Source organism: Lagenorhynchus albirostris, chromosome 10, assembly GCF_949774975.1.
Source record: "Lagenorhynchus albirostris chromosome 10, mLagAlb1.1, whole genome shotgun sequence".
Lineage (NCBI taxonomy): Eukaryota > Metazoa > Chordata > Mammalia > Artiodactyla > Delphinidae > Lagenorhynchus > Lagenorhynchus albirostris.
The window spans coordinates 71,163,728-71,183,287 of record NC_083104.1 but is presented as its reverse complement, the minus strand read 5'-3'; the positions used below and the strand labels follow the sequence as shown (position 1 = coordinate 71,183,287).

General features: G+C 43.4%; 1 protein-coding gene across 2 annotated transcripts; it reads left to right on the top strand.

Annotated features, from left to right (window-relative positions):
* The first annotated feature begins 1,875 nt into the window (after positions 1–1,875).
* On the top strand, positions 1,876–12,613 carry MRPS10 (mitochondrial ribosomal protein S10). 2 transcript variants are annotated; one of them, XM_060162893.1, is made up of 7 exons: positions 1,876–1,977; positions 4,656–4,720; positions 4,809–4,881; positions 6,829–6,965; positions 7,942–8,050; positions 9,173–9,262; positions 9,729–12,613. In XM_060162893.1, exons 1-7 carry the CDS (start codon positions 1,930–1,932, stop codon positions 9,810–9,812), a joined length of 606 nt encoding a protein of 201 aa, XP_060018876.1. In that variant the 5' UTR covers positions 1,876–1,929; the 3' UTR covers positions 9,813–12,613. The 2 variants fall into 2 exon arrangements, with proteins under 2 accessions (XP_060018876.1, XP_060018874.1); XM_060162891.1 differs by lacking the exon at positions 1,876–1,977 and having other exon boundaries at positions 4,067–4,720.
* Positions 12,614–19,560: the final 6,947 nt, after the last annotated feature.

The following is a 19,560-nucleotide window of genomic DNA, read 5'->3' as shown; positions in this document are numbered from 1 at the left end:
TTTGATGCACACACTTTTATTTTTCCTGGATATAAAGCAAGGTGGACTTGCATCAACTTGATCTCCTGCTCAGTTACACTAGTTCAGAGGTTTGAAGGCTTAGTTTGTAGGGAAAAGACCCATAATGGGCTGGCCAAGCTTTAGAACATTTTCCAGGCTAATAAACTAAGAACGCTTACATGTCAAAAAAAACCTCCACACTGTCCATGCCCACACACCATACCAAAGGGCTGTGTCCACAGCCCCACTGTTGGCAAAACCCGAGTTTGCCCCTCACAATGACTCCCACCTTACCCCCAGCTAATTGGACCAGGGCCAGCACCTGACCCCAAGCTATTAGGCCCATAGTCCATTTGATGACACATGATGTGATTTAGCCCCGGAAAATGAGGGGACCAAATCCAGTTCCCACATTTGAGAGTATGAATGGAGAAACTTGGTGAGCCAAAGGCAGCACGCAGAATTCTGAGGGAGCATCAACTATTTGTAAGCAGAGAAAGCCCATCAATAAAGAGACCATGTTTGGCCTTAGGGGTGGAGAGGGCATCCAGTCCCTAAGGCTGCTTTGAGCCCACTTTTCCAATTGCAGGAGCAGTTCAGGCCATACATGTCTTTAAAAATAAAAAACAAACTCCTTTTCTTGCAGGAGCATGGGGAAATGGGGACCTCTATGCCTCACATCCAAAAGAGACTACTAAGAGTTCTACTTAGTAGAACTGGACCTTATTACAAAGTCAGCACCAGGGGTGCTGCAGGGGTGGAAAAGTCACTGAACTAGGATTTTGAAGATGGTTATTGGTTCAGCTGTAACTAACTCACCCATATGACTTTGAATGAGTCATTTCATCTCTGAGCCTCAGTATCCTCACCTATTAAATTAGGACAAGATACACGTCTTCTTGTGAGGATCAGATTAGGTGACATAGGGAAAAGTTGTTTGCAAGCTGTTAAGGTCACCATCACTGGCAGCTGCAGAACCCTCACCCAGATAAGGCTGCTCAAGGGGGCAGAGGCAGGCTGAGGAGCCATCCCAGAGGAGAGACTGATGCTTCAAAAGCAGCAACAGAGTTGGAGAGCTATAGGAAAACTCCACTGGCTAAGAGAGACCAGCCAACTCTGAATGTCACAATTGACAGAGGGAGCCTGATTCTGAAAAGGATACTGGGCAGCCTGCCGAGGCTATTGCTGTTATAGCTATCACCATTAAAGTACAAACTCAGGTTGTTTCTCCAGGGCAAGATGAGGTAACAGATCCCAAGTCATGGACCACCTGGCCAGGGAATCGTAAAACAGAGACACTGTGACTCCCAAAACTACAATTCAGAAATGTCACAAGGTGATTAATCCCAGTCTCTTTGATCTTCTCCTTTAAAAAACAAACAAAAAACCCCTAACTCAAATACCAAGTTGGAGTGGATCTGAGGCTTGTCTCCTACTCCCTTGCTTGGCGCCCTGTAATAAATCCTTAATCGGATACGAACTCCCGCTGTCAGTTTGGCTTTCTGCGAGCCACAGGCACACAAGCCCTTTGCTCCGTTATAATAGGAAAAAACATCAACCATTCATCCACTACTCAGAGATAACCAGTGTCAATATATTACTCATATTTTTTCCAAGCATGTGTTTGTTGTGTTTGCATCCAACAAAACAGGAACCGCAAAGGACAAACACGATTTGAAAAGGAAAGCGCTGACAGAACTCGGTAACTAGATACGAGGTGAAACTATTACAAGACGGCGTACAGGTCAGGTTGCGACCGGAAGGAAGCCGGCTACATTCACAATCCCACCCTCGGAGCGCGTGGAATCGCGTCTCTATGGTTGTTCCGGTGCCGGAACACAAGGGTACACTCTCTCCCTTTGCAGAACTCTATGGTCGGAGGACTCCTCTGTGACCCCGGAAGCGATCCGGGGAAGCGGAATCGGCAAGATGGCGGCGCGGACGGCGTTTGGGCCCCTTGGACGGCGTCTCTGGCAGGTATGAGGTGCGCTGGGGGGACGCGTTGGGGGGACTAGGCGGTCCTTGGGTAACTGGCCCAAGGACAGTTACCATTACGTCTGGCTGCCACCTGTCATTCTTAACATCTGGAGCTTTCCGCGATATTTATTCCGCGCGGCCCGTTGTTTGCAGGAAGGTGGCGAGCAAAGGGCTGATTTTATCTCGAATTCTCTCATAGGATAAAACGTAAGTTAATGAGTCAGGGCAAAGACAGGAACTAGAAAAATCGTAGACTGTCAGGGCTGGAAAGGATATTGAACAGCGAATGTTCCAGACCCTGCGTTTCACGTTTGCGAAATAAACTGAGGCTCAGAGAAGTGAAGAAGGTTGACCTCGCGAAAATTAGGTGGCACGAGATTTTAGACGCTTCCCACGGAACCAGATTGAGATACTTTACGGATACCCGGGTTTCTGAGATTTAGATGAGAATCGCTGAAGTCAGAGGAGTGGGTTCTTTGGAGAAAAAGCAAAAATTTAAGCGGCGGTTCTTAAGTTATTTGGCCTCAGCACCCCTTTCTTTACACTCTAAAAATGGTTGAGGACTCCGAAGAGATTTGGTTTTTGTGGGGTTTAGCTATCAATTTTTAGCTTATTAGAAAATACAACCGAGAATCTTAAAAGTGCTTGTTCACTTAAAAATAACACTAATAAACTCATTACATGTTAACATAATTAACGTTTTTATGGGAAACAACCATATTTTCCCAAACAAATTGAGAGAGAAGTGTAGCAATATTTTACGTTTTTGCAAATCTCTTTTATGTCTGGCTTAATAGAAGACAGTTTGGCTCTCATAGCTGCTTCTGCAGTCTGTTTTTATATCACACGTCCTGCAGCCTCTGGAAAACTTTACTGTACACTGGTGAGAGAATAGAATGGGAAAGTTGCAAATTACATCTTACTGTTATTATGAAAATAAGTTTAGTTTCCCTGGCCCCTTCTGAAGGTGTCTCAGGAGCCCCTCAGAAGTCCTTAGACCACACTTTGAGAACCACCGTTATTAAATCAGGCGCTGTTAGTGGTTGAAATTTTGAACTATTTTAAGACGCACTTACCCAGAACAGGCTCCACCCCCTCAAAAAAAAGAAAGCAAAAGAAGGAAAGCTTAAGAACTTCTTAAGGTTAGTTTGTGGGTGTAATAGCACTTTAGGCTCCAACTTTTTAAAAGCAGGGGGTTTATACTGGGAGAAGATGCCTGGGAAGTGTCATATTCCTTAGACCTGTGGGCCTTCTACACAACTGGATTGTGGGCTTAGGGGTATAAATGTGGGGAGGGAATTTCCTCTGTGATTATGTGTGGAAAATGGCACATACCTCTTACTACCTTGTATTGTGCTTGATTTCCTTTCTTCTTTTTGCTTTTCTCCCTTGATCCAAGAGAGACTGTGAAAGTTTTGATTTGCTTCCATCTTCGGTGAAGAGTAGAAGAAGGATAATTAGCTCAGAATAGTTGTTTTTTTTTAAACATAGGTGACCCTCTGTTGTTCTAATTAAGTTTCATTTGTACTAAACTGTTATTCTCATCTTTAAAGTATTTTTCAGGATCCTGTTGAGCTTCCAGTTTCTCAGTTTACACTTTTAAATCTTGGGAAAGCTTAAGAAAAAAACGGGTGGCAAATGTGTATTACATACAGTACCATAGGTTTCCTACAACTAGAAATTTTGTTCCACCAGGGGGAGCTGACAGTAAGGAGTTGGAAACGCTGTATTGTTGCAGTATGAGGCACAGTAGTGGTATATAAGATGGGTGTAAATTCCAATGTGTATTTCAACTTACTTATAAAATTAGACGTTTATAAGCTAGTTGTCTCACCCAAGCCAAGAAATAAATATGCTGGAAAAGGTGTATGAAAGCTTCAAAGAAGGGTACTTTAGAATTCTTATTCCAGCTCCATAAATTAAATTATAAAGACGCTTTTTTTTAATGCTTGAAAATATTTAAGTAAAAGAAGTATTATGTTGAAATATATTTAATCTGTAAAAAAAAATGGGAAAATGAAGTCACATGTTTTCTTCCTTGATGTCTGCATATTTAATTCATAGCTGTTAATGTGAGAATTGTTTTTTTAAAAAAGTTCTTGTTCCTGGGCTTCCATGGTGGTGCAGTGGTTAAGAATCTGCCTGCCAGTGCAGGGGACACGAGTTCGAGCCCTGGTCTGGGAAGATCACACATGCCGCGGAGCAACTAAGCCCATGTGCCACAACTACTGAGCCTGCGCTCTAAAGCCTGCGAGCCACAACTACTGAGTCCGCATGCCTAGAGCCCGTGCTCCGCAACAAGAGGAGCCACCACAATGAGAAGCCCGCCACCACAACGAAGAGTAGCCCTCGCTTGCCGCAACTAGAGAAAGCCAGTGTGCAGCAACAAAGACCCAACGCAGCCAAAAATAAATAAATTAATTAAAAACAAAAAAGTTCTTGCTCCTGAGCTTTAAAAAATATAGTATCTAGTATTTTGAGAGTCCTTTCTGATTATCAACTCTACCACTTTTTTTTAAATGAAATCTAACTTGGCAGTTTAGTTACCCCAATATCTTCATCTAAAATAATGAGATAGCCTGTTATTTGAAGCATCCTGCATCTTTTGGGTTTTAATGGAAACTATGAATGGTTTGGGAATTGATTTTAATTCTAACACACATCCCCCTGTTTTTAAGGGTTCGAGGAATTTTTCTGTATGCAGTTCTAGGAGCAGTACAGCCAAAAATGGTGGCCGCCTTCTGTAAGTATATAATTGGATGTGCTAAATTGAATAAGAAAATGGGCACTTGTGCTGTTTTACTTAGGTTTCTCTTTGTTTCCGCACATAGCAGCACCAATATGAAGTGGGTACAGTTTTCAAACCTACACGTTGATGTTCCCAAGGATTTGACCAAGCCTACGGTATGCACTCCCTATTTCTTGGCATAAGAAGCTACATTAGCAATAAATTTTCCTCATTATTTCATTTGGGGCTGTTTCCCAAACACTTTATGAATAAAAGAATTTGTTCTGGAATACTGGCAGGTGCACAGTGCACCTGAGGAAAGTATTCACTGATGTCCCTGAGTGCTCATGGTCGCTTTCAGGCTATTAAGGTAAGAGCTAATCGAATAAAGTATTTACCCCAAATAACTGTGGGGATTAGTAGTCTTTTGCTTTTAGCTCAGCATAGTGTACAGCGTTGTCATAATTAATGATGCTGAACACTTGGTATTATATTATGGAATTTGTTGGTTGTGGTGGTAGGCTTCACGTCTTTATTGAACAGTGAACAGTGCTTTATTGTGAGAGAGAGCATTATCACAAATAGAGAAAATCCAGGAGCAGCTGTGTAACCTTGTTTCCTTTAAGTGAAAGCCATGATTTCATCAACCCAGTTTTTGTATTATTTGTAGTTTTTTTAAATCCTAAAACTACAAACTATAATTTGTAGTTTTTTTAATTCCAAATGCTTCCAGCCCCACCCCTCAAAAATAATCCCCTTTAACAGTTTGGTACGTATCCTTCTAGACCTTTGTCTGTATATAATCATCTGTGCACACCATGAGCACCAAAGTGGAATTGTGTTATACCTAATGGCCTGCTGGTTCAGTGTTTTCACTTCATAGCATATATAAACCCCAGGTCTCCAGCTCAGATGCCTGCGTAGGCCAGGCCTGTAAGGAACGGTAACAGGGTGGGCACAGTGACAGGCTGTACCCTTTATAAGCAAGACAGCTGCTACTTACTGTAGCCAGTTGTTGCCATGTGGGAAATTAGACCTAGTGATGTCAGATTGTCTGAATTTTCCAAACTAAATGAAATTCAAATATTTGTGCAGAATCTTTTGATTTTTAATATTTGTAACAGATTCAGAATTATCTTTAAAACCCTGTAGAGACCAGTGATTATACATTTTAGGGCTATATTCCCCTTCTCTTGTCCCTCAACTTAAGAGATAGGATATCAGTGTACTCTCTTCTTCCAACAACCCTATTTGGGGTAATTGAGAGTGAATATCTAGCTTCCTGGTTAGTAAGTAGATCTCCTATCAAGGGCAAAGTAATTTAACTCTGAAACATTGGATTAGTAATATAAATTACTGGTTTGATGGATGAATGAAGTAAAGGTAATTCACCTCTTGGAAGAAAGTCAGAAATGTCAAACCCATCATTTCTAAGATCTTTAAGTATTAGGGTGGAAGAGGTAGAAGTTATTTGTACAGTCAGTGTCATGACATTTTAGTTAGAAATGAGTAATTTTTCTATTAGAGCAGGCAAAATAAACATGGACAAACCTAATAAAAAGAATATGAATAGAAATAGCTCGCCTTTGTTTAACAATGTTTTATAACTTATAAGCACTTAAATCCATGCTCTCTTATTTGTTCCCGACAGAAATACCATGAGCTGTAGCACAAGTATTGTCCTGTTTATATGTGAGAAAACTAAAGTTCAGTGAGATTATATTACTTGCCCGTTGTTATTCAGCTTTAAGTGGCAGAGTTTAATTCTCAATCCAGGTCTTCTGACCAGGCTACTTTTATCAACAGAACCCCAAATCCTTTCCTGTTGTATATTTGGGGTTTAATAACTATTAAGCTTGAAGGTTCCGTTGGTGATTTTATAGGTTGCTTGAAAATCCTTTTGATTCAAACTGTATTTTAACTGATTCTTAAGGGTCATTGTGGAGTCTGAATGTGGTTGTATCTAGATATTTAAGCTGTGTTAAGATGTTACTCAGCATTTTTCTCCCCACTTATTAGTAAACTCTGAAGTTGTTCAGGTGAGGGTAATACGTTAAATTTTCCAGTTGTAAATATTAGAGGAACCATGACTGAAGCTTTTCTTTTTGATTTTAAAATTGCAGATAACCGTTTCTGATGAACCAGACACATTATATAAGCGCCTATCAGTTTTAGTAAAAGGCCATGATAAGGCTGTATTGGACAGTTATGAGTATTTTGCGGCGCTTGCTGCTAAAGAACTTGGTATCTCTGTTAAAGTGTAAGTATGATCTTTCTTAATCTGACCTGTTAGCTGCTATAACACAATCAGTCAGGAAAATGCTGCCAGTCCCAGCTAGGTCTGAGCTCTTAAAATGGGATAAAAACTCACGATGGGGAGAGATTAGGTTTGTTATATTATTCTAAGCAGGATCATCCCTTCCTGTCTACCAGAATTTTTAAATACTAGAATGAGTGAACAAGGAAAATGAAGGAATCCTTTCTCTAGAAACTGCATAGACTTAGGAGGCCCAAGAAGCCCTCGTGTCTGGGATCTCCATGGGGCAGGGAGGTGGATTAGGTGAACAAGCAATTCTTTCAGGCCTCTTGGATTTGGTATCTTTGCTATTATATTCACTGTTTCAAATCTGCCTTAAGAAACACCGTTCACCCAATACTTTCATGCACGAGCAAGGCGAGCTTCGTATGGCCTTGAAGTCACTGCAGGGTCAAGTATAACCACCTCCTATGTTTTGTCACCTGCTCTCTCTGATGTTGAACAAGGCCCATATGGAGCTTTGCCAGTCTTGCCTTCTAGCAAAACTGAAGGAACTCACACATTTCCCGTAACAGACCATGGTTTTGTGCTTTTCACTGTATCTGTAATACATGGCAGACATTACAACCATGTCCAGCCCACGGTGCTGCGCCTCACAGTTCATGTGTTTAGTCAGTGTGAGACCTCAAGGGTGTGAAAGCCGGAGGCATGTGTGTGTGCACTTGCATGCCAAGGCTTGTTTTTGGGTCGCTGGCAAATGTTCCTGTTGCTGTCTGCAGGTTTATTTTAGCCGGAGCTTCATGACAGCAGTTGTTAGAGATGACAGTCTTGACAAATGGAAGTCTGTAAAATGGTAGTTAACGCCTATAATTGGGCGTGAGCCTGACCTGCAAAATTGTGGAATCATGCTTTGATATCAGTGACTCAGGTTCTAACATCACTTAGCTTAAGTATGTTGCTTCGCCCATTAATTTTCCAGACATGAACCTCCAAGGAAAATAGAGCGATTTACTCTTCTCAAATCAGTGCATATTTTCAAGAAGCACAGGGTTCAGTATGAAATGAGAACACTTTACAGATGTTTAGAGGTGAGTTTATTTCAGACATTCAGGCATTTTTTTGAAATGCCCCAGATTTCACACTAGCACATCATAACTTTCCTTTAACCTTGCCCAGTAGACTTCCTTTCAGTCAGCCCATGCCGGATAGTGGTAGAGAAGGTAAGTGTTTTTTTGTGTTTATAGAAGCAGCATGATAGGAAAATCAAACTCAAGTAAAGCCATCCTTCAGAGTAGTTCATACTTTAACTCAGTAGTGCACATTATGTTGACTAATTTTTATACAGTAAGCTATCATTGGAATAATTTTGCTTATATTTCAAAAATTCTAGCTACGTTTTCACACAGCTCTAATAATTCTTCTCACATGCTCACTGAATTCTCCATGTCCATGATGGGCAGAATTAAGGTTTTTCATTCGTCAATTATCATTCATTTGTGCAGCCTCCCAGGTCAGCACAGTCTTGTGGTTAAGGGAAAGCATGGGCTTTGGAGTTGGACAGCCAGGTCCAAGTACTGGCATTTACTAGCTGTGTGACCTGTGCCTCAGGTCCTTCATCTTTAAGTTGGAAATAATAACAGTACCAATTTCATACAGTTAGTGTGAGGATTAAATGAGATATTTATCTAAAGCACTTAGAATATTTCATCTCATAGTAAATGATTGGTAAATGTTACTAAAACAAGTGCTTGTGCATGTTTTATATGAGAAGCTCTGTATTAGGCATTGAGAGTTACAAATATTAAGACATAGTCCTACGCTTAAATGAAAAAGAAAAATCCAAAATTGTATCCACCTTGCCATGGAGCACACAAAATCTTATACTAACTCTATTTTATAATTTAGTCTTTTGTTTCCTTTTGTTTTGAGTTGTTTTGTGAAACGCTTACACTGTTTTGATACCATGCTTGCCAGCTGGGTTCCATGGAGCCCTGGCTTTAAGGCATTTAGGAGGAAGGGGGACATTGCGCCTGTGCTCCCCTCATTCAGTTCAACCAGAGGATCTGCACTTTTTTCCTTTTAAGTTGGGATTCTGTAAGATTTTACAGATGAAGAAAAGACTCTACTGCTTTTACCAGAAAAAAAAAAAAACCTCAAAATTTCTGCTTTAACCAGCATAGCATGAATCAATTTCACGTTTGAAATTTTAGTTAGAACATCTCACTGGGAGTACAGCAGATGTCTACTTGGAATATATTCAGCGAAACTTACCTGAAGGAGTTGCCATGGAAGTTACAAAGGTATGACTTGAATTTCTGCCTCTTTGGAGGGAGATGTGTATTGTTGTGTTGATACATTGCTGCCTGATTCCAGCCCACTGGGTGGAGGGGAGGACCTGGAGGCAGAGTTGCCACAGTGGTTGGGGGTCTACACCTGCCATGCAGGGCGCAGCTCAACAGAATGCTGCCCCCGCAGCCCATGTCCTCCTGGAGCCACCTCTGATGCCTCCCTCCCTCTTAGCAGTTGTCTAGACACGGGTTCCACGTTGATTGGTGGTCCCTGGAGATCACGGAGGAGCAAATAGATTATGTATGTGAGAGTGTTTATCTACTATCGAGTTTTCTTCTCTGTTTCAAAGCCCTACAACAAGATGAGAGGGTAAAAGAAAAAAGTCAAGAGGACCTGAGGGAACAGAATGAATAAATTCCATTTGTGGCTGAAGAGTTAAGTCCACATTATATTATAATTTTGCTTTTGTCTCTTTAGACAAAATTAGAACAGCTACCAGAACACATCAAGAAGCCAATCTGGGAAACGATACCAGAGGAGGAAGAAGAAAGCAAGTCATAAAGTCTCAAAGTGACCACTTGTGCTGGGATGTGAAGTGAGCATGTCGGGTGGAGGGAGTCTCCAGTGAAGACAGTTTCAAATCACCCTGACTGCTCTCCTGAGGCCGCACAGCCTGATCAGTAGAAAGCAGGGATTGGAAGTTTACGATACACCAGACTATTGTGCAGGAACCACTTTATCTATTCTTTTATACATGTCATTGTTTCAGTTCGGATTTTAACAAATGTGAGCAAACCGTTTGGACCACTCTGTACCAAAACGGTCAGATTCATGTTTTGTTATTCCACTGTTGTTCAAGTATTAGTTTGCACTGATCGTGATTTGTATCATTTCATTCATCTAAAAGTGTTTCAGATATTCCTCACACGCGTTTCTTTCTTTTGAGGAACCTAGAAGGAAACTTTGGTTAAATTAACACTGAGCAGTTAAAGGTTTTGATATTTACCTCAGTGCAGGCTGACATATGCTAGTTTGGGGGTGGTGACCTCCAGGTTTTACCTCATGTAAAGCATTACATTCTTGAAAATTGATATACTTTATAGCAGATCAAGCACATTTGTGGCATGTGCCGAATTCTTCTGTAGCCCGAACCCTTTCAGGGCCGCCTAGAAGGGTCACTGTAATGGAATTTCAGCTCTCAAGAAATTACTGTATCATTTCATTCATCCTGTAATTCATTTATTCAATAAGCTTTTCTTTTGTTGACTTTGAACCCAGCACTATAGTAAATACCAAAAATTGAATAGCAATAACAGCTTTCAAAAATTGTGCAAGGCACAAATAAATACTTTTCCCTTATTAAGTTCCATGCTGATAAGACCTCTTTCTTTTGGTGAATAGCACTCTTTTTGTTTGGGGATGTCTACTTTTCCATAAAATTAAATAGTAGTTAAAAAGCTCTGAAAGAGGCAAGATGACAGTGGGCTGAGGTTGTTGGTGTATCAACCCCAAGGGAGTGATACGTTTCCTTTTTACAGCAGAATCCGGCCCATGTCTTTTGTGGTTTCCTTCATATCTTTGGGGTAGTTATGACTTCTCAGTTTTCCACCTTTAAACTAGAGTCCCTGTTCTCTTTTCCCGACCTGCTATCAGGTATGAGTGTTCTGAATGCACACTGCTCATGTATCAGACTTACATTACTGTCATTAACGTGAAAAGAATTACAGCCTTGTGCCCCATGACCTCATTCTGTTTGCAGCTCAGTTGTCTAGTGTGTCATTCACAAATGCCTAAAGCCTGTTTATCCCAGGTATAAGCCTCAGGATTAAGAACTAGTCAATAAATCAAGAGCAGTATAAAATTAACTGTATCTAGCAAAGCAGCCATTGTGACTCATTTTCATTTTGAAAGAAATAATTCTTTAAAAATGTAGACCCACATCTAATCCTTTTTTTGTGCTTTTTTTACAGACAGTGTCAATCACTTTATTATAATAGGATGACTTCTGCATACTCGCCTCCAGTGGCTCTCTTTTAAAGGTGTACATCCACTTCCAGCTGTTTTCAGACTAAAGTAGCCTCTAAACCAGATTACTTAGCACTTCAAATTATATATTAAAATCTTGTTTTAAGATAAATACAGAGATAAACTACACACACAACACACAACAAAAATTAATGGTATTTCCTTGACATAAGTACTTGGCATATTTGAAGCCTACTTGATATAAACTAGGTAATTTCTTTATTCTGATAGACTGAGAAGGGCCTTTTTGTTTGTTTTTTAATTGGGTCTCCTGAGTAAAATGTATGTTCTGAAAATTAGAATTAATGCCCAAGTCTCAACTTTCTGTTCATGGTGGTGACGGGAGGTAGTGAGAAAAGTAGACCTGATGTCAGGATGGCAGAAGGCAGGTAGGAAGTGAGACGGTTTTTTATTGAGGTGAAGCCCTGAGTTCACTGTTATTTTCTCTGATCTGAAGTATAGTTTCTTTTCATATTAAATAGTGTAAAGGTCTGTTTTAAATTATTGGTAGACTCTACAGATTAAACTCGTTCAGTGCCTAGTTTTGATGCTTTCAAAGAGAATTATATGTCCTTTGGCCACTTAGATATGCCACAGTAAATACATAAAGCAATTATTTTAAATCAGTCTATTTTTGTAACATTTCTGTTTGTCAGCTACCCTTTTTCCTTTCTTACACTATTAAATTAGCTTTACTGCCACATTCATGAGTAGCCGAGTAGAGAAAACAGGCCTGAGTCAGATAAGAGTTCAAACCCACTAACTGCTATAAACAGGCAAGGTGTTTAACCCTCTCAGAGCCTCAGTTTACTCATTAGTAAAATGTAGGAAATAAAACTTATGAAGGTTGGAGTATTGAATTAGGTAACTTGTAAAGCACCTCACACAGTACCAGGCAGATAATAGACATTCAATAAATACTAGCTATGTGAATGAAGAACATTGCCTGCCATATCAGTAAACAAAGGATGTTGCAGCCATCAAGCCGTCACGTTACAGCCACCCTGACAGTGCACCCTGAGGAGACTCAGGATGAGAAGCACAAGATACTGCCCCCAGATAGCTGAAGTGCATATCAAAGGAATGATTTCAGTGAGCCCAAACTTGCATCTCCCCATACTTAGAAAAGTGCAGAATTCCTTAACTCGAGACACCTGGTTTTCTTTAATTAATGGTAATCTTTTGATGTTCCGAATACCTGGTCCTTATTGCAAAAACCTCTGTATATCCTGGCTCTCCCCCTTGCCTCTTCGGAGCAGTCTCTCAGAGTTATCTGAGATGCTGTGTCCCGAGCTTAAGTCCTCAGTTTTGTCCACTAAATAAAACATAACTCTCGACTTTTAGATTGTGCTTTTTTTTTTTTCAGTTGACAGCTATTACCAGATGGCAGAACAAATTTGATGATACAGCAGATGCTTGTGTGCTGTACTGTTTAAAAACCAGCTGGAAAGGACTTCAGAGTATCTCTAAGGTGAGGATAACACCTTACAGTGTTGCAAAATTTAATTTAGATGAGAAAACATGCAAAACCAACAGTGGTTGCAAAATTTAATTTAGATGAGAAAACATGTAGCATGCTTATTATGATAACCACCATACATTATGCCAAGCATTTACAGATATTATTTTATTTAATCTTTATAACAACCCAATAAAGTAGTTACTATTATCCCCATTTTATAGGAGAGAAAACTAAGTTTGACTTGCCCACTTAATTGCACTTTCAGTTGACAGATGAAACTGAGACGAAAAGGTGAAACTGATTTGTCTGAGTTCAGGTTAGTGAAGACAGAGCTCAGAACCTAATTTTTTTTTTTTTTTTTTTGTGGTATGCGGGCCTCTCACTGTCGTGGCCTCTCCCGTTGCGGAGCACAGGCTCCGGACGCGCAGGCTCAGCGGCCACGGCTCACGGGCCCAGCTGCTCCGCGGCATGCGGGATCCTCCCGGACCAGGGCACGAACCCGTGTCCCCTGCATCGGCAGGCGGACTCTCAACCACTGCGCCACCAGGGAAGCCCAGAACCTAATTTTTAAAGGCTAGGATGCACTCAAATGCCCACACATTAAATGCAGACTATTCAAGCCTAAAATCCAGATTTATTTCCCCTTGCACATTAGCAAAGTGTGCTACTCATTTCCCCTAAGGCTTAGAAGTAAAGAGATTGACTGGGGGAAAATAAAGAATAAAAGATGTAAATGTGTATGAATAAAGGCAAGAAGCATAACCCACAGCGTGATCCCTGTGGTCTCAAGGCTGACATTGGTCCTGACTGTCTGAGGCAGCAACAGGAGAGTTTAAGCTCCAGCAAGGAGGGGCCTACTGGGTTGTAGGAACCCTGGCATGGAGACAGTTAACCCTGGGGCTTTGCGCCAGGCCCATCTCAGGCTCTGCAGACACTGGTTTGCTCACATGCATTTCATTACCCCTGGAGCCAGGCTTATGGCTGAATGCCTGCGATCCCCAGGGTCCTCTGCAAATCCCTGCTCAATTCCTAACCCTGTCCTCCTTAAAGCCTTACTATTGTTACTCACTTCACGCTACCGTTCTCTGTGGGGTCCTAATCCTCTTTAAAACTGATATATTTATACCTCAACAGCTCAGCAGTATTTAAGGGCAGGTCATGGGCAACTGACCCACATGAAAAGCCAATTGAATTTTCGATTCCTCTGCCAGAGGCTAAATCAAGTTCTGTTTCATTCATACGGTCTCTTGAGCACAGGTGCCCACAGCAGTGGGTTGCATATGCTGTCTTCAGGTGTGATGAGATGGGGACAAGTTCGAAAAATCACTGGAGACCTCTTCCGGTGCTAAAATCCCATTATCTTTTCCCATTGACAAATATCTGCTAGGGAATTCCCTGGTGGTCCAGCGGTTAGGACTCCGGGCTTCCACTGCAGGGGGCACAGGTTCCATCCCTGGTCGGGGAACTAAGATCCCGCATGCCGCATAACGTCGCCAAGGAACAAAAAAAAAAAACAGGAAAAAAAAAAATCTGCTAACCCAGGCATTCTCAAAGGAATCAAGAGCTGTTGTCTTGTAAAATTAAGAGTAGCACACATCAATTCAGCTCTGACCGTGTGTCAAGCACTTTGCTCAGTTACTCAACAAGTCTTGTTTCTGCCAAGAATTCCTTGTTTGTGCCAAGCACTGTTCTAGGTTTTGGAAATTCTGCAGTGTGTATGTTGAAGTCCCTCTCCTCAAGGACCTTAGATTCTAGTGAGGAAGACATGCTAGGGGAAAAAATAATAGTAAGATCATTTCATAAGCAGTTAAGCACTATGAAGCAAATAAAGTAGGATAATGTCAGAATTACTTCAGTAGCTATTTGAGGTGAGGTTGGGAAAGTTCTCTCTGAGGAGGGGAGAATGTCAAGAAGGAGGCAGCCATGTGAGGGTCTGGGGAAGAGCATTCCAAGCAGCAGGACCCATCAGTGCTAAGGCCCAGTGAGTGTGGTGTGTCTGGATAGGGCAGAGCAACATGAAGATGAAGTAGGAGGATCCTATAGTGCATCACGGCCATGGGAAGGAGTGTGGATTTTATCCTGAGTTTCATTGGGAAGCCATGGGAGGGTTTGGAGCAGGACAGTGATAGGATCTGATTTACGCTTTAGAACACACTCCTCTGGCTGCTGGGTGTGGACTGGAAGGAGGGAGGTGATGGGAAGGTGGGGGCAGGAAGGCCAGTTAGGACTGCTGCAGTGGACCAGTGAGAGGACGTGGCCTGGACCAGAGCTGCAGAAATGGAGGGGATGGGAAGTGGTTGGATTCAGAATAAGTTTGGAGGTGGAGCTGATGGAATGACCTACTAATAGATTGAAATGAGATCTAAGAGAAAGAAAGGACTCAGGGATGACTCCTCATTTTTGGCCTAGGCAGCTAGATAAAATGGTGATGCCGTGACTGAGGTTGAGAAGGGTTGAGGAGGGATTTGGGAAGGAAATCAGTACTTTGGCTTTGGCCTTGCTAAGTTTGTGATCTGAGTTGAGCTGTCCAGTAGACAGCTGGGCTCATGAATCTGGAATCTACAAATGGTATGTAATGTTGAGGGTGAGTGAGCTCTCTCGGGAGAGCATGTGAGTAGACGGGAGAATGGTACTGAGGACAAGCCTGGGAAGCCCAAGCATGAAGAGATTTGTTTAAAAGGAGGAGGTGCTGGCAAAGGAGATGTGCAGTCAGTGAGATTGGAGTGAAATCAGACACATGTGGGTCCTTGAAACCTAAGGTGTTTGAAGGAAGAACTCACTTGGTGAGCTGTGCTGAATCTGCTGGCAGGTTGAGTAGGAAAAGTAGGTCATTGGTGACCACTGTAAAGCCTTCTCCATGGAGTGATGGGGATGAGTATCCAACTGGAGTAAGTTGAGGAGAGAATAAGAAATGGAGAGGATGCAAAACAGGTTCAGTTATCTACTGCTACCTTAAAAAATGCCCGGCACTTCATGGCTTCATGACAACATCTACTTTGCATGTAGATCTGCAGTTTGGGAACACTGTCTGCTCCATTTGGTATCAGCTGGGCTGCTGGAAGGCCAGGCCTGGAGGCATCTACAGGTTCACTGACTCCCTCAGCCTGGTGGTTGAGGCTGACTGTCAGCTGGAAGCCCTGCGTGTGCTCTGGGCTTCCCCACAATATGGTGGCTGCATTCCCCGGGCAAGTCCCGAGGGAGAGCCAGCCACAAACCCTGTCGCCTTTGATGACCTAGTCTCGGAAGTCACATGGTGTCGCTTCTGCGCATTCTCTTCGTTGAGTACCATAAAGTCCCATCCAGCTTGAAGAGAGGGAGAAATAGACTCTTCCCCTTGATGGAAGGAACATGGGAGACCAGACCTCCTGCTGTGCCAGTTTCGGAAAATAACATCTTCCACAAGGGGTTTTGTTGCCACAGGAGCCAAAGTTAGGACAGTGGCTGGAGGGGAGTAGGAGTCGGCAGGGCCAGTGGATCCAGTAGGCACAGTACCTAGGGCCCACAATATTTATTTTTCTTTATTTTCTTTTTGGCTGCGTTGGGTCTTCGTTGCTGCACACAGGCTTTATCTAGTTGCAGTGAGTGGGGGCTACTCTTCGTTGCGGTGCGTGGGCTTCTCATTGCAGTGGCTTCTCTTGTGGAGCACAGGCTCTAGGTGCGTGGGCTTCAGTAGTTGTGGCACTGGGCTCAGTAGTTTTGGCTCGCAGGCTCTAGGGTGCAGGCTCAGTAGTTGTGGTGCATGGGCTTAGTTGCTCCGTGGCATGTGGGATCTTCCCGGACCAGGGCTCGAACCCATGTCCCCTGCATCGGCAGGCGAATTCTTAACCACTGCTCCACCAGGGAAGTCCCCGGGCCCACAATATTTTTAATTTCTTTTAAGTGTTTTAATTTTCAAAACCAGAAGAAAGAATTAATATAATGCAACCTAGACTGGACTGGATTATATTCATCTTTTTACAAATGAATGATAAAATAGCACTTTTAATATTTTCTTATTTAATATTTAATTATCAATATTAATCTTGAGACCCATGAAGGCAAACGTGGGTAGGCCCAAAAAAGTCACAGTGGGATCCTGAATGTGGGATCAAGGAAGAATTTTTGTTTTGTTTAATCTTGTTTTCATAAAGGTGATATTAAAGCACATCTGCAAACGGGAATGATCCATTAGAGAAGGATAAATGGAGGGTGCAGAAGAGAAAGGGATTACTGTGGACACGAAGTGCTTGAGTAGGCAAAGGGAGGTGACATCTAGAAACCAAGTGGAGGAGCTGACAGGGGGAGAAGTGGGAAAGGGACGCTGCATCCATCGAACCAGGAAGAGAGGCCGGGTATGTGAGCACAGGTGCAGAGAGGTGTGTCTGCTATGGGAGGATGAGGTGGTTGTCAGATGCATCTGCTTCTCTGTGAAGTGAAGGATGTGACAAGGTCATCAGTTGAACGTGGGAGCAAGGGGAAGTTTTGAGGGCAGGAAGCGTGGTGGAAGAATCATCTCGGGGAGAAGGGACTCAAGTCAGCAGAGGAGAACGTGCAGTACAACTGTCCGGCATTATTTGAAGTGTGTGCGGCCAGTGTGATTTTCTGACTTTTTCCAGCTGTGTTCAGCCTCGGGTGCCGATGAGGTGTTAGTGCCTAATTAAGGGGATAGCTGTAGCCAGGGTCAGGTTTTGCCAAGCGAGTAGTTAGAGGGAGAGAGGGGCGCAAAGGTCAAGGTCATGGCAAGGAAATGACAAGAGTTCTGGGCCGTGCGTCAGGATAAGGAAGAAAGTGAGAATGTGACATGTTAAAAAGCATAGTGATAGACGGGTTGGAAGTCTCAACAGGGCTGGTGAGTTGCTGGAGTGAAGCTGTTAGTGTAAGTGAGTGGAAGGAGAGGCGATGACAGTGTTTGAATGTTTCAGACCATCGGTAGAGAAATTCATGGTAGCAAGGCCTCCGGTAGACATTCTCAGACTCACGTGCCGTGGAAGCACCTGGAGAGCTTTTTAAAACACAGACTGTGGCCCTGCAACCCCAAGTTCCAGATTCACTAGGGGAGGAGGGCCTGAGAATCTGCATTTCTAACAGACTCCCGGATGTTGCAGCTGCTGGCCCAGGGACCACAGTGAATGGGGGCCAAGGTGGGGTGGAAGAAAAGCTCTTGGGAACTGGGGAGATAAGAACCTTTGAGGCCAGAGTGGGAGGGACCAGCTGTCCACCTGATGCTTTGGGACAAATGGTGACGTCACCAGTGAATGATGACAATATGGACAAGTATGGACAAGGTGGGAGGGTCAGACGTGGCCTCGAAGGCGCTGGCATTTCTTAGGGAGAAAAGAGGAAAGAGGAAAGGTAGAGGCAACAGCTGAACAAGGAGGAGACCAGCTTTAACCTCCAGACCCAGAGGCACGTGGGGTTTGTGAGAAAAACCCATCGGCACTTGAAAGGATGACAGAGGAAGCGGGGTTTCACCTTCAGGGATGGCAAGGAAATTAGAAGAACTTTGAGAGATTAGGGACGTCTGGAGGCAGGGAGCTGAGAGTGAGAGCGAGCGAGAACGAGCAAGAGAGAGAGAGAGACTGGAATGTACAAAGCAATTCAGGAATGAACATCCAGTGGGAGGCTGGCAGTGCTGCGCCTGAGATTATGAGACACACTGGAAGGACTGCCCCTAAAATCTCAAAAAAATTAGTGCTCCAGGTTTTCTGATTTCTTGGAGGTGTCATTTCTATATTCCATTAACATAAGCATGAGTATATAACTGATTCAAAAATAAATTCGCAGGACTTTCCTGGTGGTCCAGTGGTTAAGACTCCACACTTCTAATGCAGGGGATGCAGGTTCGATCCGTGGTTGGGGAGCTAGGATCCTGCATGCCTAGCGGCGCGGCCAAAATAAATAAATAAAAATAAATTTCAAAACCAAATTCGCATGAACCTTTAATATAAAAGTAAGAGCCGGGCTTCCCTGGTGGCGCAGTGGTTGAGAGTCTGCCTGCCGATGCAGGGGACACGGGTTCGTGCCCCGGTCCGGGAGGATCCCACATGTGGAGCGGCTGGGCCGCTGAGCCTGCGCGTCCGGAGCCTGCGCGTCCGGAGCCTGTGCTCCGCAATGGGAGCGGCCACAACAGTGAGAGGCCCGCATAACGCAAAAAAAAAAAAAAAAAGTAAGAGCCTTCAGAGATAAGTTAAGCCACGCTCCCAGATCCTTCTCATGTGTTTATACTTTGGAGAAAAAGTGGGAAGAGCCCTGCTGATAGGTCTTGGATGAAGGGTGTAGGAGGGAAGTATTTGTACTTTAAACTGGGAGATGGAGAACTTCCAAGACTCAAGAGTGTGATCTGTAAAGGAGCTTCAGATATCGTGCTGGGCACTGAGTTAGCCTGGAGACAGAGGTGCTCACCCAGAGCCCTTCGCATCATATATCCTGCTGCTTCTCATTAGGCCAAGTGAAGGGCAAGCCCCAGCTCACCAGTAATTCTGTTTTATGGGCTAGGAGTTGGCCTTGCTTCCTCTCTGGACTTCAGAGTCTCCTGTATCTCCAAGATGGGCCTCCCTGGAGCAGCATGGTGCCCAACGGAAAGGGACAGGGAGCACGTGTGAGATGGGAGGGTCTCAGCCTGTCTTCCCAACTCCCACTCCATCTGCCTACCTCTCAGTGTCCTCCCCTTCTCCCTCTTCAGAATCTGCCCGGCAGCTTAGTTGAGTGGTTGATGAGACTAAAGGGAGGGGTGAGGCTGGGGGAGCTTAGCTGACTGGAGGTCAGACCTTCCAGGGGAATCTTCTAATGATCTTAGGGCGCTTAGCTGGCCTGGTCCCGCCCCCTCGCTGCCAGCCCCCTGCA

Bases quoted from the DNA above. Each gene is read 5' to 3' on its own strand.
- MRPS10 (XM_060162891.1), top strand. From the start codon at position 4,593: ATGGAAACTATGAATGGTTTGGGAATTGATTTTAATTCTAACACACAT. The intron at 8,051-9,172 runs GTGAGTTTATTT...TTGAAATTTTAG, and splicing joins CACTTTACAGATGTTTAGAG to TTAGAACATCTCACTGGGAG. The intron at 9,263-9,728 runs GTATGACTTGAA...TTGTCTCTTTAG, and splicing joins TTGCCATGGAAGTTACAAAG to ACAAAATTAGAACAGCTACC.